The sequence below is a fragment of the Hypanus sabinus genome, chromosome 7, assembly GCF_030144855.1.
Source record: "Hypanus sabinus isolate sHypSab1 chromosome 7, sHypSab1.hap1, whole genome shotgun sequence".
In the NCBI taxonomy this organism is placed as follows: Eukaryota; Metazoa; Chordata; class Chondrichthyes; order Myliobatiformes; family Dasyatidae; genus Hypanus; species Hypanus sabinus.
This window is the reverse complement of record NC_082712.1, coordinates 154,223,484-154,239,864: the sequence shown is the minus strand read 5'-3', so window position 1 is coordinate 154,239,864 and position 16,381 is coordinate 154,223,484. Positions and strand designations below refer to the sequence as shown.

The 16,381-nt window shown below is 38.0% G+C and overlaps 1 protein-coding gene across 1 annotated transcript in view; it reads right to left on the bottom strand.

Moving 5' to 3' along the window:
• The window catches only part of hsd17b12a (hydroxysteroid (17-beta) dehydrogenase 12a), a 162,239-nt gene extending 151,864 nt beyond the window's left edge, over positions 1–10,375 (bottom strand). Inside the window, exon 1 of the mRNA XM_059975973.1 lies at positions 10,139–10,375. Coding sequence (XP_059831956.1) covers positions 10,139–10,313 — 175 coding nt within the window. The 5' untranslated portion in view covers positions 10,314–10,375. The remainder of the gene's footprint in view (positions 1–10,138) is intronic.
• Positions 10,376–16,381: the final 6,006 nt, after the last annotated feature.

The following is a 16,381-nucleotide window of genomic DNA, read 5'->3' as shown; positions in this document are numbered from 1 at the left end:
TGTCCATAACTTCATAACCCCAGAATGATCCATAACATAAACCCCAGTAGTTCCTGCAATGAGATTATGTTAAATTGTTAAATTCAATATTAAATCCTTTGTTATGATATGCCTAGTTAGAACATAACATGCTGTTCTTAAGCTCGCACTTGGCATTATCGGAGACTTTGGAGGCTAAATGGGGGAGTAGGAATGGCATTAAAAAAATTAAAGCAAAGGAGAATGGATGATCAGGGTCACTTTGGTGGACTGTACAGAATGTTCTGCTTCAGTAAAACACATCATGAGCAGGAAATATACTAAATATATTAATGCAATATACTAAATTTTAACTGTAAGCAAAAAGCCGTCCTCCTTGGGAGGAAATTTTGGGTCCCTGAATGGTATAGATTTGAGAATCATGTGCTACATTAGAGAATAGTGAAGATGCAAGAGTGGACAGAGAACTCTCTAACAATGTTGAAAGGTGGTGGATTAGGGTGGAGAAATGTAATTTTTCTTATAATTTGACATTCCTGTATTTGCTTATAATTTTACATAATTAACTATGTGTATGTAACTTCAATGAATTTTCAGCAACTGTAGTACAGTTCTCTATTTTTCTAGAATTTTCTCGGCAATCCGCATCACATCAGTGAATCTGGCTATTTTATAAGTTACTTATCACTGGAATGTATTTCACTCTTTAGAGAGCCAGCTTTTAGTATAAAACAATCACGACTTATTTGCTTCCCTCCCTCACTTTGTCTCGCCCTTACCGAAGGGCAAATAACTTGCCATTTTTTCGAAATTGTTGTGAAACACCTAACATAGCCTAGTTCATCATGGGTAAAGCTGTCCCCACTACTGAGCACATCTACAAGGAGCGGTGTCTCAGGAAAGCAGCATCCATCATCAAGGAGCCCACCCCCCCCCATCCACTCTCTCCTCACTGCTACCATGAGGAAGGAGGTAGAGCAGCCTTAGATCCCACACCACAACCATCAGTTATAACACTTCAACCAGACTCCTGAACCAGAGTGGATAACTTCACTCACATCAACACTGATTCCACTACCTAAGGACTCATTTTTAAGAACTCTAACTCAAGTTCTCAATATTTTTGATGTATTTATTTGCACAATCTGCTGTCTTTTGCACATTGTCTATTTGTCCATCTGTGTGTGAAGTTTTTCACTGATTCTAATTTTTCTCTGTATTTACTGTGAATGCCCGCAAGAGCATGAATCTCAAGATAGTATATAGTGACATATATACCTAGACAATAAAATGTATTTTGAACTTTAATAAATTCCCTTTAATTACAAGATTTATGCCTCATTCTTAACTTCCAAAGAAACTCTAGATTCAATGTCACCAGATCCAGTAGCTTGGCGTAGTCAGCAGGATGGTTTGCAGAGATTTAAGGAACTGGTAGAATCCCAGGGGGAAGGAGAAAGCTTCAGCCTACACATTACATAAGAGCTAACACCTTCTTTCTTTCCTAATCAGAAAGGCACCCAGTTCTTCCTTCAATACACTACCTAATGGAAGATTAAGAAGTGTTGTATTCTGATGTTTTAATCCAAGGTTCTTTCAGAAGCCAGGAAAGAGGCACAAAACTTATTGCTTCATGATTGTTTTATTAAGTGTTAATAGAACAAAGAGAAACAGAAACACAGTGATAAGAGGCCTACTAAGTGAAGGGAAAGACAAGCTAAGACGGCACAATCTTACATCAACTAATTTTATACATGTAGATAAGGAAAATTCCATTCAAATTCATAAATAACAGTCAAACAATGAGATACCACATATTCAAATAACGCAGTACTTGAGAGTTCTGGAATTATATGAAAAAAGTCACTCAGGAACACATTGAACAATTGCATATACATACTATGACCACTAGAAAGAATACTAGACAGTTACATGTATATACAATTATATAAAATACAAGCAGACAATTCATTTTTGAACCACAAAGAAAATATCAATTAAAGTCAGATCTCAGAGAAAAGACCAATAACCTGGCCCTCAATCCTCTATAAATGGTTAGCTGGACACATTTTGGTTGCCACTTGATTAAGATTTGGTGCTATAGCAAATTCAGAGAAACCTCTACAGGAAAGCTAGACCTCCAGTTGCTGTATATGAGCAAATGAATGAGGGTTTGGGTTCTTCCCCAAACCTAGTATTCCAACCTGATGTAAATGAAGAAAAATGAATGAAATACATCAATATCAAATCAATGAAATTTGGCTGCTAGATGATATTAAACAGCCATGAGGTAAGCTCCAGAGAATGTGGAAGGAAAAAAAATTAGATGGATGCTTGCAGACTTATAACAATTAAATGAGATGGAACATATTCTACTGGACTAACAGATATATGTTAGCTGAACAAGTAAAAAAAGGAAAAGGTAAACTGTGACAAATTATGAAATCAACATGACAGTAAAAAGTCTAAAGAGTATTCACTGAGCAAGAGGGAGAACAGAAAAAAAAAACAATTGATTCAAAATGCAATGTACTGTGCGCAAAGACAAACTGAAGCAGTATCAAGAAACACAGAAGGGACCTCAGAGAGCAGTACAGTCTCTGGCCCTCCTCCTTGGGACATGCTCCCTACGAAATGGAATTTGCTGAAACAACGTCACCATCTAAATTCACAGAAACTCCAGGATGCACATGACAGATTCTACAATGACCTCTAATGGCTCAAATGATGAAGGCAATAATCTGAATCAGATTTAATATCACTGACATACGTCATGAAATTCATCTTTACAGCAGTACAAAGCGATCTTTAGATAGATACTTCATTAATCCCAAAGAAAATTACAAAGAGGTAAGAGATAAAAATTAAGTTACCTCAAGCAGTCTAACGGTTGGGGGGGGGGGGGGTTCGGGGTCATCACTTCCCCAGCTATAGTTTGACTCATTATAGACCTAATGGCTGAAGGTAAAAATGACCTCAAGAGTGCTCTTTTCAGCAGTGCAGTTGTCTTCCTCTGCTCCTCTGTTCAGCCAAGGTGGCAAGCAAAGGGTGAGAAATATTGTCCAGAATTGCCAGGATTTTCCATGGGGTCCTTTGTTCTACCACAGTCTTCAGTGCATCCAGTTTAATTCCTATAATAGAGCTAGCCTTTCTAATCAGTTTATTAACACTGGTTTCACCCGTGTTGATGCTATTGCCCCACCACACCATTGCACAGAGGAATCTACTGACAACAACAGCATTCCCAAAGTCCATCAGCAACCCCTTTGTCTCACTGATGTTGAGCTGCAGATGATTCAGCTTGCAACATTCAATAAAGTCCTCTACCAGGGCCTGTTAAATTAAATAAGTAGTGCAAAAATATAATTTTTTTTTAAAAAGGCAGTGAGGTAGTATTCATAGTTACAATATCCATTTAGAAATCGGATAGCAGAGGGCAAGAAGCTTTCCCGAATTAAGTGTGTGCCTTCAGGCTTCTGTACCTCCTTCTTGATGGTAGCAATGGGAAAAAAGACATGACCTGGGTGGTGGGGATCCTTAATGATGGATGCTGCCTTTTTGAGGCATCGCTCCTTGAAAATGTCCTTGATGCTGGGGAGGCAACTGCCTATGATAGAGCTGAATAAGTTTACAACTCTGCAGCTCATTTCAATCCTGTCCAGCAGACACCCCCCACCCCAATACCAGACAGTGACACAATCAGTTAGAATGGTCTCCACATTACATCTGTAGAAATCTTTGAGTCTTTGGTGACATACCAAATCTCCTCAAACTTCTGATGAAATATAGCCATTGCCATGCCTACTTTGTAGCTGCATCGTTATGCTGAGTCCAGGATAGATGCTCAGAGATACTGAAACCCAGAAACTTGAAATACGAAATTGATGGAACAATAGGAATGGCAGATATGCCTCAACTTGCTCCAATCAAAGCCAAGCCAAGATACACAAGACTGCAGGTGGAACTACGAAAGCAGACAGGTTATTTCTCACCAACCACCTGATGTGGAAAAGACAGATAAATGCTCCAAAGAGGTTTAACATTCTAACAAGAGATTCAAAGACCAACATGGGCTAAGCTTCAACGTACTAAGAACATATAGAGCCTGCACTCATATAATGGCATGTACATTTACAGCTGACTGAAGAGTTGACTTTGACATAGGAGACAAGCAAAACTTACAAGGCCGTTGGAGCACCTTTAAGGTGGTTGGGAGGACAGAAACCTGTACAGACCATGTGGAGAAACATACGTGCTTGTAAGCAAAATAATTTACAGGATGTTTCTGAATATAAAGAATACTACAAATGAAAGAACAAATATTTACTTGTGAAATCTGTGCCGGAATATCTGCTGAATGTGAACACTGCTAAAGTGGAAATCAAGCACAATGAGAACTCGATGTGTCCTGACTTGGAGGAAGGGTTAAAGTCATCATGAAGACTACAGTAAAGACATGACTGAGAACTCTATTATAGAAGAGAGGAAAAAAGGCATTAAAGGCAATTTTTAATGCCAAAAATAGTGATCAGTGCAATCAGGATGCTGTGCTTAAAACAAAACTGACAATGTAATGAGTTCCTGGGGAAATAATCTGTGATCTTACCATTTTCATTTGATTCAGTAATGTCCCCTCCTTCACAAAATCAGAAGTGAGGATGTTTGCCAATTATATGAAGCTGCATATGTCGACAAGCTACAAAATCTGGACATAATTCAGGCATGAATTGATATGGTACAGATTGATATACAGGCAGTCCCCGGGTTACGTACAAGTTCCGTTCCTGAGTCCATCTTTAAGTCGGATTTGTAAGGAAGTCGGAACAAATACATTCGGTATTATTTAGCGTCAGTTCGTCAAACGTTTGACTTAGTATACAGTATATATTTTACCTTTCTATGCATATAAAACACTTAAGAGACGTATGTATTCCAATAATTAAACCACTGCATTGCTTAGTAATAACTGTAGCTTTCATTGGGGCAGGGCATTTCTCATGTTCCGTTATTCTCACTTTATCCATTATCCTTTAAAATTGTTCCGATCTTTGACCGACTATAGCCAAACGCTTTTCCAATGACCGATGGCATCTTACCTCTTTCCAAACACTTTATTATTTCCACTTTATTTTCAATCGCGATCGCTTCCCGTCAATGGAACAGAAACGCTGTGGGCGGCGGGTCCCGAGGTCCGCTGGGTCCTAAGGACCACCACACTGAGACAGGTTAAATGGAACAAGTGGGGGCTGTACTGGGTTTGGGTATTTGATCTTCCACAATATTCCACATGGGTATTTAAACTGGAGGTGGCAGTATTTTTTTTTACGGGGTTGAGTTGCAAGCTCGACATCAACCCGGCGCAGTCTGTCACTGAATCGAACTCGCTGATCTCACTGTGCCACCAGCCGACCAGAACGGGGGGGGTCAGGGTGAATCTTACTAAGAAAAATGTAAGCCAGATACAAAGTTAAACACTCAACACACTGTCAATGGCAATGACTTAAAATGGCGGACAGCGTCACAATCTGACAAAATGGCGGACAGCGTTCTCCTTCCTTGGTTCATAAGTACGAGTTGTCCGTAAGTCGGACATTCGTAACTCAGGGACTATCTGTACCCAAGTCTGATTAAGGGTAATGGTGAAGGAGTGATGTGAAGCAAGAAGCATTTCTGCAGACAATTAGCAAGGAGTTGTATGGTCAATCAGTGGCATTACTTCCTTTCTAACTCCCTGCAGCGCCTCTACCATCAACAGAAGTACCTTCCTCAGTGGACCATTACCTCACATCACTCCATTCTCCATGCTGACTACAGATCAAGAGGGTGACTTAACAATACATCCTTAATGAGAATCGAAGATTGAAGTTATGAGCAGATAACTGGAATGAATACTTAGATCTTTATCTTTCTAATAAAATAATTATCGACCATTAAGATACAAACAGAAAATGACAAACAAGGATAGATCATTGGAGGATCACCCTTGCAGCAGCACTGTCACCAATTATAATACAATTCAAGGCAACCAATTGTAGAATGGTTATAGTAAAGGCAGCCCATGCGCTCCACCAGAACAACTAATTCCCATTCTTTATGACCATAAAGAATCCAGCAATTTATCCAGCAATTCCTGCTAAGGTTAATGGAACTTGCACAAAATGCATTCAAGATTTCAAACACATGGTGTATTTCTTCCAGTTATTCGTATCTCCTTTCACTTTCACCTGTGGTCTCTTGTCCTTGACCCCTGCAAAGAGAGCAACCTACTTTCCATTCTGCAAGTCATTTCTGGGCCTTTTCTATAATGTTCACATCTTCTCATAGTGTGGCAACCAGAAGTGAATAATCTAGTTGAGGACAGGATTGTATCCATCTTAAATTAAGGTTTAATATGAATTCCCTACCTTTGTACTCTGTTAACAAAACCCAGTTGTTCAACTTTTAATAAGGTGTGACCATTCTCTCAAGTCTTTCTGCGCCTACACCCTTGTTATAAAAGTATACATCACCAATCTTCCCACCGAAATGCATCATTTTGCAACACTGACAATAACATGCCCATTCCACCAGTTTCTATCCTGATCTAATCACTATGCCCTTCGCAGTTCAAAAAATACTGCCAAGTTTGGGGTTTCTGCAAATTCCTTCACATCATCAAGGGCAACTTGCATCCCATGATAAGCACTGCAGATGCACTTTCAAATATTATTCCTGTTAAGAAAACGTGTTATTTTAAAAATGCAGAGGAATGCAAGCTGTTGAGCAAGTTCCAAGATTTCTATCTAGCAGTGTAAGTGTGCTGCCAAAACTTTTTTTTTCCCTGTACTAAACCACTATGAATTCAAGATCTCTCACTCAAAAGTCCAGCAATAGAATTTGCTTGCTAAGTCCAGTTGGCAAAATATAGGATGACTGATGTTGGTCTCAGGTACTAAAGACAGAACAACCTTATCCGAGCAATCCAGCTTTTGCTTGCTAGAAACTTTAATCTCAGACTTTCAGATCTCTCAGCCTGAACCTGCAAGTTCAGACCTTGTGCAACTAACCATATTTGAAGTAAATGACCTGCTGGAGGAATTCATTGGATGGAGCAGCATCTGTGGGGGGGGGGGGGGAGGAGATATCAACATTTTGGGTGGAAAGGCGGAGATAGTCAGGATAATACAGGAATCCAAAACATATGTGGACTGAGGAGCCATGCAAGATGATAGACAAATTGTGACAGGTAAGGGAGGTGAGCAGAGGTGAAGTTGAGGAACAGTGGCAGGTGAATAATAGATGGAGACACAAGGGAAAAAAAGCTAGATAAAGCAAGATAGCAGGATAGGAACGTGAAAGCCAGAGTGAGCTTCTGAACGGATAGAAGAACACAGACAACTACAGGTCAACCTTCACTAATCTGACTACCTGTAATCTGGTTCCTATGATAATCCAGCACTGATTACAAATCTTCCGTGCAAATGTAACTTCAAATATCTCGGGCCACCATACCAATCTGCTGCGGATTGTTTTGGTTGCGCAAGATCTGATCATTTGTTTGCGTGCTCTCGTAAGCACGGACAGGGAAATCATACTTGTTTTCCTGCATTTACTAATATCATTTGCGTGAAGCATGGCTGCCCAGCACCCACCCGTCTCACCCGCCAACGGCGGGGGAGCTGGCACGCGCTGGGTCAGTCCACTTTCTCACCTGCCTGCCAGCAGTCGCACACTGCCCTCCGGCGTTGCCCAGCCAACGCACCGTTCCCTTCTGCCTACAACCTCAGATCAGATGTGGCTACCCACTGAATTTAAGCATATGACAGTGGAGGAAAAGAAACTAACGAGGATTCCCTCAGTAACTGCAAGTGAAGAGGGAAGAGCCCAGCGCTGAATCCCTGGCCGCCTGGTGGTCACATGAAATGTGGCGTACAGAAGACCTCCTTTCTCCGATTTCTGCTTCTGCTCACCCAGATGTGCTGCCACCATTATCAACAGTTTTGAAGAAACTGTTGTGCCATTTTCAGCACCAGTTCCTGATGTTTCACTCATTTTTCAAGATGAAGATGTTGATGATCCTGACAACCCCACACTTGCAAACATGTAACTTTGCCTGAAGGTATATTAAACATCTCACTTTAGAAACAGAAGTGCTCAACTGTTCTGTACAAGTTAATTTCTGTACATTTACCTGTACCCTTTATTTTATCTGTGCCTATACAGTATATTACTTTATTACAATTTCACTTGCTACTCATTTAATATTTCTATTTCATTATTATCTAACTTGTACTGATTTACATGATATTTTAAAGGTATGATGAGGCGGTTAGCTATTGTTTAATGTGATCCTTCTGTAATTTGGCATATTCACTAATCCAGCACTCCTCAGATCCCAGTGGTGCCGGATTATAGAAGGTCGACCTGTACTAGTGCTGTACTCTGATGAGCAAAATAGGTATACATAGGACCCATTAGAATGTGGTAAGTATCAACTGGAAGCAGAGCCACATTTTTCTTCTGAGGGGAGCAGCTTGTGAGTAATATGTTATGTTAAATGATGCTTTAAATTCAATTTAATTATGGCTCATTAAGTATAGTGAGATTTGAAACCTTCAACATAGTATACGTTGTCCAACAAACACAAGAAAATCTGCAAATTCTGGAAATCCAAAGCAACACATACAAAATGCTGGAGGAACCCAGCAGGCCAGGCAGCAGCTATGGAAAAGAGTACAGATGACGTATTGGGCCCACTCCCAACGAAGGTCTCGGCTGGAAACATCAACTGCTTACTCTTGGCCTGGTGAGTTCCTTCAGCATTATGTGTGAGACTCTTTGTCCAAACTGTCTATGGTATAAAGTGAGCCTACATATTACCCTTGAGTCAGAAAAGCATCAGTTCACTATTATTCCTTACCTCTCACCTCTTTACCACATGTTCAATTATCACCATTCTTTCATACCAAGCGGTGCTCAGTCCTCCAAGTGGTACTTTTGAATTCATTTTGAATGTCAGACAAGCTTAACATTGTGAATGTCCTTTTAAAAGAAAACTAAGGGTAGCGTTTGTAATGATATTTAAATTACAATTATCAAAAAAAGTAATCAGATTCCACATGAAATCCTGAATGTTGAAAAAAAGGTATAACCTGAAACCACAAAGAATGCAAGAACACTCAAGTAAGGACAGGAATCAGAGTTATGCCAAGTGCAAACACTAGATAGGAATGGAGATTCCAACCTTTTCCCTTACTTACTAATTTCCAATCATGGTTGACCATATGATATCAGCTATCTCACATTTGCGGGATTTGCCAAAAATTCAGGTCTGAGTAATGGAAGGAGGCCAAGCCAACTGAGACTTTTTTTGGGGGGCATAGGAGTGATCTTATAAAGGTGTATTAAGTTATGATGGGCTTGGATAGGGTAAATGAGCAATCTTTTTCTCAGAGCCAGGGAATCAACAACGAGAAGGTACAGGTTTAAGGTGGGTGGGGTGGGTGGGATCTGATAGGAACACGAGTGGCAACTTTTCATCCAGAACATGGAATGAGCTGCCAAAGTGAGTAGTTGAGGCAAGTACATTAAGGACATTTAAGTGGTACTTGACAAGTACCTGGATAGGAAAGATTTCAAAAGGTGGGGTGCCCAACCTGGCCTCACGAACCTCTTGCTTAATGTTTTTGGTCTACTACATAAAAAAGGCAGGGGCTCCTGATTTAGAGGGTTTAGGCCAAACCTGAAAAATAGCAACAGATTAAATAAGAATTTTGGTCGGCATGACTGTTTCGACCTGTTTACTTTTGCGTGTCACTTTTTGCTTCTATCTACCTTAAAAAAATACTAATGTTTTGTTTCGACTTTTGAGTGGAGGGGGGAGAGATCTTCGTATGCTTTAAAACTGCGACCCATCGTTTTAAACAGTAACCCTCTTGATTCCATTTTTTGTCTAATGCTCCACCCCATCAAGAACTAGTGCACACAAATCTCCTCTGCAAAACTCTAGAGCACAAACCGAGGTGGGGAGCGCGAAGTACAGAGTGAGTGCAAGGCAAAGTGTGTGTGTTGGGGGGAGGGGGCAAGTTTCGGAACAAAGGCAGATGAGGAGGGTATCTGTCAGAATTGCCAAGCCCGCCAGCCGGCTCGCTTGCACTCGCCGCCCGCACCCGCCACTCACCTGCCCAGCGACCGAAGTTCTCCACCTTGACGCCCGTTCCAAACACAAATGTCCGAGCTCCGCTCAGCAACTGGCACACTACTTTCAGTGAAAACCAGGTCACGGCGCCCACCCCGAGCCAGTAAAAGAAGTCAAACGCGGGCAGGGAGCCCACATTCAGCGCGGAACCCATCATTCAGCACCAACCAGCTCCCGGCTGCCAGGAGAAAGTGACATGAGGACACGTCTCCGGAAACAACCGCCCTCTCCCACGCATTGATTGGCTAATACGGGCACCACTGCTCTATCCCACTGGCCATTAGTTCCAATGCACGTCAATCACCCTGAGAGCCCGCAGCTATTTCCGAGACGGCGCCGGGAGCATGTTGCATCGCGGGACTTGTGGTTTAAACCGCACTTTCGCTTCGGTTTGAAGTCAAATAGAACTACGTTTCCCACAAATCCATCGTCAAACCAAATCTCAGGCATCATCTCGTGAGATTTCACTGCCACATAAACACGGAAGTAATGGGAGTGATCAGAATTTTTGTAGCATTTACAGAAAAATAGTAAAAGAAATTGAAAATATTCGGTCTTAAAATAAAGGTGTGTGTCAGTAATAATTTATTTCAATTACTACTCCCTTTACAATAAAAATCGTGTTATCGTACAATCTTGTGCTCATATTTAAACCCATAACTCTAAATCTGTTATTACTACCTCATGAAAAATGATTTCAGTCACAATTAACAGTATAATTTCATTTGAAAATATATATTTTGGATCTACTTTATGACTTTGAAAACCTGGCATATATATACATAGGTGTGCATTTGAAAGCCATTGATTCCTGTGATGCTACAGATTTCAACTGTTTTGCACATCCTACATTCGTCATTTGCTAAAAAAAAATACATTCAGGGTTTTATACATTATCTTATTTGAATTAAAGAAGAGGAAATATTGAGAATTTTGTTATTTAATCATTTAATGTGACTATATGGCTCTATGATGCATGGTCATATCCTAAAGGAAATAAACTATTCTTTGAAATGTTCATGTCTAATAATTTATAATATATAATTTATAATGTCATAATTTATAATATATGTTGCTTTTCCATATCTTCATAATTTATTTTTCTTTCTGATAAATTTTAGACTTTTATTTTACATTGCAAAAACACATCTCCATTTTGAGTTTCATTGCTCTTTTGATTAAATAGTAACTCAAATTTTACAAATATTTATCTTTCATTTAAATTTAAAAAAATTTCATGAAAACAGTATAACTGTATAATATCTTCAAACAACTCCATGAAAATGCAACAGTCTTTCATGCATATGGTGTTTACCCTACTTATCTTAATTTTGAAATAGCTTGCAATTACAACATTGTATTTAACTGACGTGTAACAGTAACAAAATGCATGTGTAAATGATCAATTATTCTTAATTATTAAATACGCTTGTAAGCAGCACAATGTTTAGAACAACTAAAATACAGTACGCCTTAACTAAACCTAGCACAATTTCTTTACAATTTTTGTCTTACTAACAAAGTACTTGCACCTACAATTCTTCACTCATTATAAACATATTTTGTTCAAACGTACTAAATACTAAACAACATATGCTTTTATTAAGTTAGAATAATAAATTGTATTGAATGTTTTGTGGGTATTTTTATAAACTTCAAGTACAATATATATGATTAAAATTTTGCTTAAATATTATTTCTGTAGTATTTTTAATTACCTATAATGTACAATATTCTCTGACTGTGAATGTTTTATCATTTTAAGAACAGCAAATGCCACATAGACAATTGTAACTCATTTTGAAAAACCCATTAGAATTACACATATTTACCAAGGCTTGTACAAATGTACATTTCTTGATTAAAATATTAAAAAAACAATATCATAACAGAACAAATTTCAGCAAACCAACTACTTTGAAAACAAATATCCCAATTCTTTCCTGCAATTTGCCACATTCACAAATAAAATATCAAGTATTCCTCACTTTTTTGTAAATATGTTCCACCATTTTCCTCTTTTGGTTGTGGAAAAAATTCTCTTGAATTTTACGTTAAATACCACAAAAAATTCTGACCATCTTCTCATATTTCCAGAAAATAATATTGTAATGTAATCAAAATATGTTTAAAAATATATATTCCCCACCCCCACCAACGTTTGGCTTTCCACATGGTTCCACATGGTCAAAAGTACGTTTGAATGAAAGTTTAAAAAAATTGTTGATCTATTAAATTTATCAGGAAACAAAACATTTGATTTTTAATCTCATAAAGTAACAAAACCAGGTTTTGCTTTTTCAACACAGATGCTTAAAGATACCACTGATCCAATAACTTGTTTACATTGTTATAATAAATGGTATTTTATACACTTTTTAAAAAATGTTTTCTATGTCATTTATTGTTTAATAATACATTTTGCATTTATATTTTCAATATAAAATAGTTTTGGTTTTAAACGAATCAATCAAATGCTTAATTCTCTCATTTTTAGTTTACCAACCCAGTAAACAATTACAATCAAAGATGTTTTAAGTATGTGTTACAGTGGAATATTTAGACAGAATTTTAACTTAATTCTGATCTTCATTTTTTTAAGTTTCTAATGTCAAAATTATATAACTGTGGTTTGACTCAAATATTCAGTTGCTCTAAACGAATTTTCTTTAGGGTATTTAATCCACAACAACAATTTTGCACACATTCTAATGTAAACATTGCAATGAATATTTAGTAAAATAAATATATATTCAGTTTTTATTATAGAATGTCTTTGTTTGTTTTGAATATGGGGAATATTTCTGTCTGAAATCAATTGTCTTATGTAAGCTTTAACAAAAGAAACCCAAGAGTAAGATGGTCAAATCTAAACTGTACATATATATGAAAAAAGGCAGATCAGAAAATAATAATTTAATAAAAGATTAATTTTGAGAAGCACAATTCCTTACATTGTTAAACACTATCTATATTATGTATGAAAGTATACAAATAAAATAACTTTATTTCTTAAGATAAAATTATTTATTTTGTTAGGAAATCAATAGAACATGTGAAGTTGACATCTAAAATATAAATGCTGGTTTTACTATTTATTAAATACAACCTTCTGACTAGTACCAGATATTTCAGCCTTCTATTTAGTTAAAATGAATTACAAAACTGATAACAAAGTGCAGTAATTATAAAATATCAATTTTTAACAAATAGTTCAAAGCTGTTCCCATCTGGTTCTCCGATACCCATCAAAATATTGTTATCCATTGACCTAACACATTATTGTTAGCCTTTGCACTGTAATCAGTCTTCTGATATAATTTTTGAATATTATTTTACTTGTTCTTACTTTTTAAATATATATTTTCAAGGAAAATGAACCAAGTTGTTTTAGATATATTAATTATCTGGCTTGCATAAGGAACAAGCATTTAAGGTATATGCCTACAATATTTCATGATATATGGCTTAAAGATATTTTGTTGGGCATTTATGATCATTTATATGTAAGATCCTCCATGGTTCAAACAAAAAGAAATACCTCTACAGTACTCTGAAGGCCAAAATCCGACCAATAACACATGAAAATAGTGCTGAGTGAAAAAGGCAGGAAATCCATTAATTCACTGATTAAATAGGACAAACATAGCTTTTTCAGTGATGTCATGGCCACTTAGTACCCAAACACACAAGGGCATTCTTCACTGAAAGACAAGAATGAGAGTGAATTTATCAAGGGCAGAGAGGCAATCGGTGACTGCTGAACGAAGCCTTTCAAAGAATTTGTCGGACAGGACTTATTTCTTGACATGAGCACCTTTGTCTCCATGGCACATCAAACTATTTGGTAAAACATTACTGCTATCCCTGATCAACTGAAAACAACAAGACCTTGTGAACAGAGCTCAGGAGCTGGCAGAATTTGAACAAGTGGTAGAGATTTTCAGTCACTAATGGGAAAATAGGGACATACCAGGAGACCTTAGGGGTCACTAGAACAACCATCTTCAAGAAAGAAGACAAAACTTACTACAACACCTAGAGGAAGATATCTCTGCTTCCTGCCATATGCAAGGCCATTTTTGGGATCTTCCTCAACACCTCCCTAAAACTGAAGATTTGTTTTTCAAATCACAGTATGGATTCATCCATCTAAGGCCACAGTGCACATGACCTTCATCCTGCATCAATTTCAAGAAAACGGGAACAGCTTCATCCATTATTAATGGCCCCCACAAGAGACTTTGATTCCAGCAGTCAGCTGGGGTTGTGGAACATCCTCCACAAATCTGAGTGACAAAAGAAACTTTTCTTCATCTAGATTTACTTCATGATTGCATGCAAATCATAGTCTTAAGTAACGGCTTCACAGTAAAACCAATCTCAGTGTATGATTACCCCGATGCTTCTCTCAATCTTCCTTGCAGCAAGGTTATAACTAACCTCCAATTAAGTTCCTACTGGAGGGAAACTAATCTGCATGAGAAAAGGGAAACTGTTCAACCCACTTGTCACCTCCACTCCAGAACCTCTGTCACCCCAACTTCTGTCATCAATCTGCAATATTTAGACAATATTTACATGTGCACACTTTCAGAGAACAAGCTCAAAGTTGTCAGTAATTTATTTGTTGAAGCATATAGGAGAGGTTGGTCCTTATACTTAATTTCAGCTAAACAAAGACCCACAACCAACCTGCTTCCATTTCCAGACCAAGCTCCTGACTAGAGGTTCATAAAGGGATCCCAGAAAACATAGATAGCTTGGCTTGGGTGAAGGCAGTCATTTAAAATTGAATTTGCCATCAATTTCAGTGTCCCAGCATAGCTACTGGCTGCCAGAGAAGAGAGCATTTGAAGGTGAAGCCCTCAAAACTGCCACAAAGCTCATAATCTACTGGGCTGTCATGATCCTTATCCTCCCTCAAACTTAGAGATAGGAACCCCCTGCAGATTTTGGCAGTGTTCTTCTCAACAAAGTTGTTCAGATTCACTAGCAGGATAACCAAATCAATGTCAACCAAGCCAACAGCCCCAGCAATGAGGCCACACTTGTGTCCAGTCAGCTCTAATTGCAGGCCATACTATTTGCATGCTGAATACTAGACTTTCAAAAGAGAGGTTCTCAGACCTATCTTGGGTAAAAGAGAACCCACAGCTCATGGTCACTCAAAATGCAGGTGGAGTATTTGGGATTGCACTGGGTCAATTCTGTGGGAATTTACAGGTGATGGAAGCTGTGTATTGTTTCAAGAAGTGCCCAGTGCCCCACCTGTGGTAGAGTTTGGAGACCTTACATTGACCTCATCAGCCATCTCAAAATCTACAGAACAGATGAGGAAGATCATCCTCCTTGATCCCAAGGGGCTGCCTAAGAAAAAGAAAAACATGCTTGTGACACAGATACCAATATTCAACCCAGCAAATTTCTTCCCAATTTTCTCCCTTATTTCATCAAGTAATCATAATTAATTGGAATATATTTCATTAGGCTACAGCTACGGACCATTCTCCCATCCAAGTTGTCATTCTAAAAATTTACCCATGATAGGTCAATTGACAATATGGAAACTTCAATTACATATTTGTCCACCCACCCATTCTCAGTGGCAAAATTATTAATCTTCAGTTAGTATCAAAGAGCCATGACAAAGGGCAAGACTAAAATGTGTCAATTTCCCGCATTCAGGAACACTGCAAAACAGCATTTGTGTTTTCCAAATCAGTTAATTCAAAATTAGTTTTTTTTTAAGTATAAACCTGGGATCTCCCTGTTCTATAAAGTGTACAAACAAATGATGTGATGATCTTCCGGTCAGAGTTAAGATAACATATTGTTTTGTTTTTTTTTTAACTAAATCTTTACGAATCTAATATCGTGCTACAATATTACTGCAAATGGCCTAATTCTGCTCCCATGTGTTATGGTCTTATGGTATTATACAAAGACATTCTCACTTGTCTAAGTGATACTGTTTTTAAAAGCAACTGAGGGAAGAACCTTGACTTTATTGGAGCTGACACTGTCGGCACGGCTTTAAAATGAACAAACTTTATCTAAAGAAATTATATACACACATTTTCTTTCACAACACGTTAATACAAAATTATTTAATGTTAAAAATAACATTATGCCAACAGACATTTAATCTCGTCGTACGAAACAAATCATCATAAAAATCGAGGCGCAGAATGCCGAAAGCACGCGATTTATTGTATGTTTCAT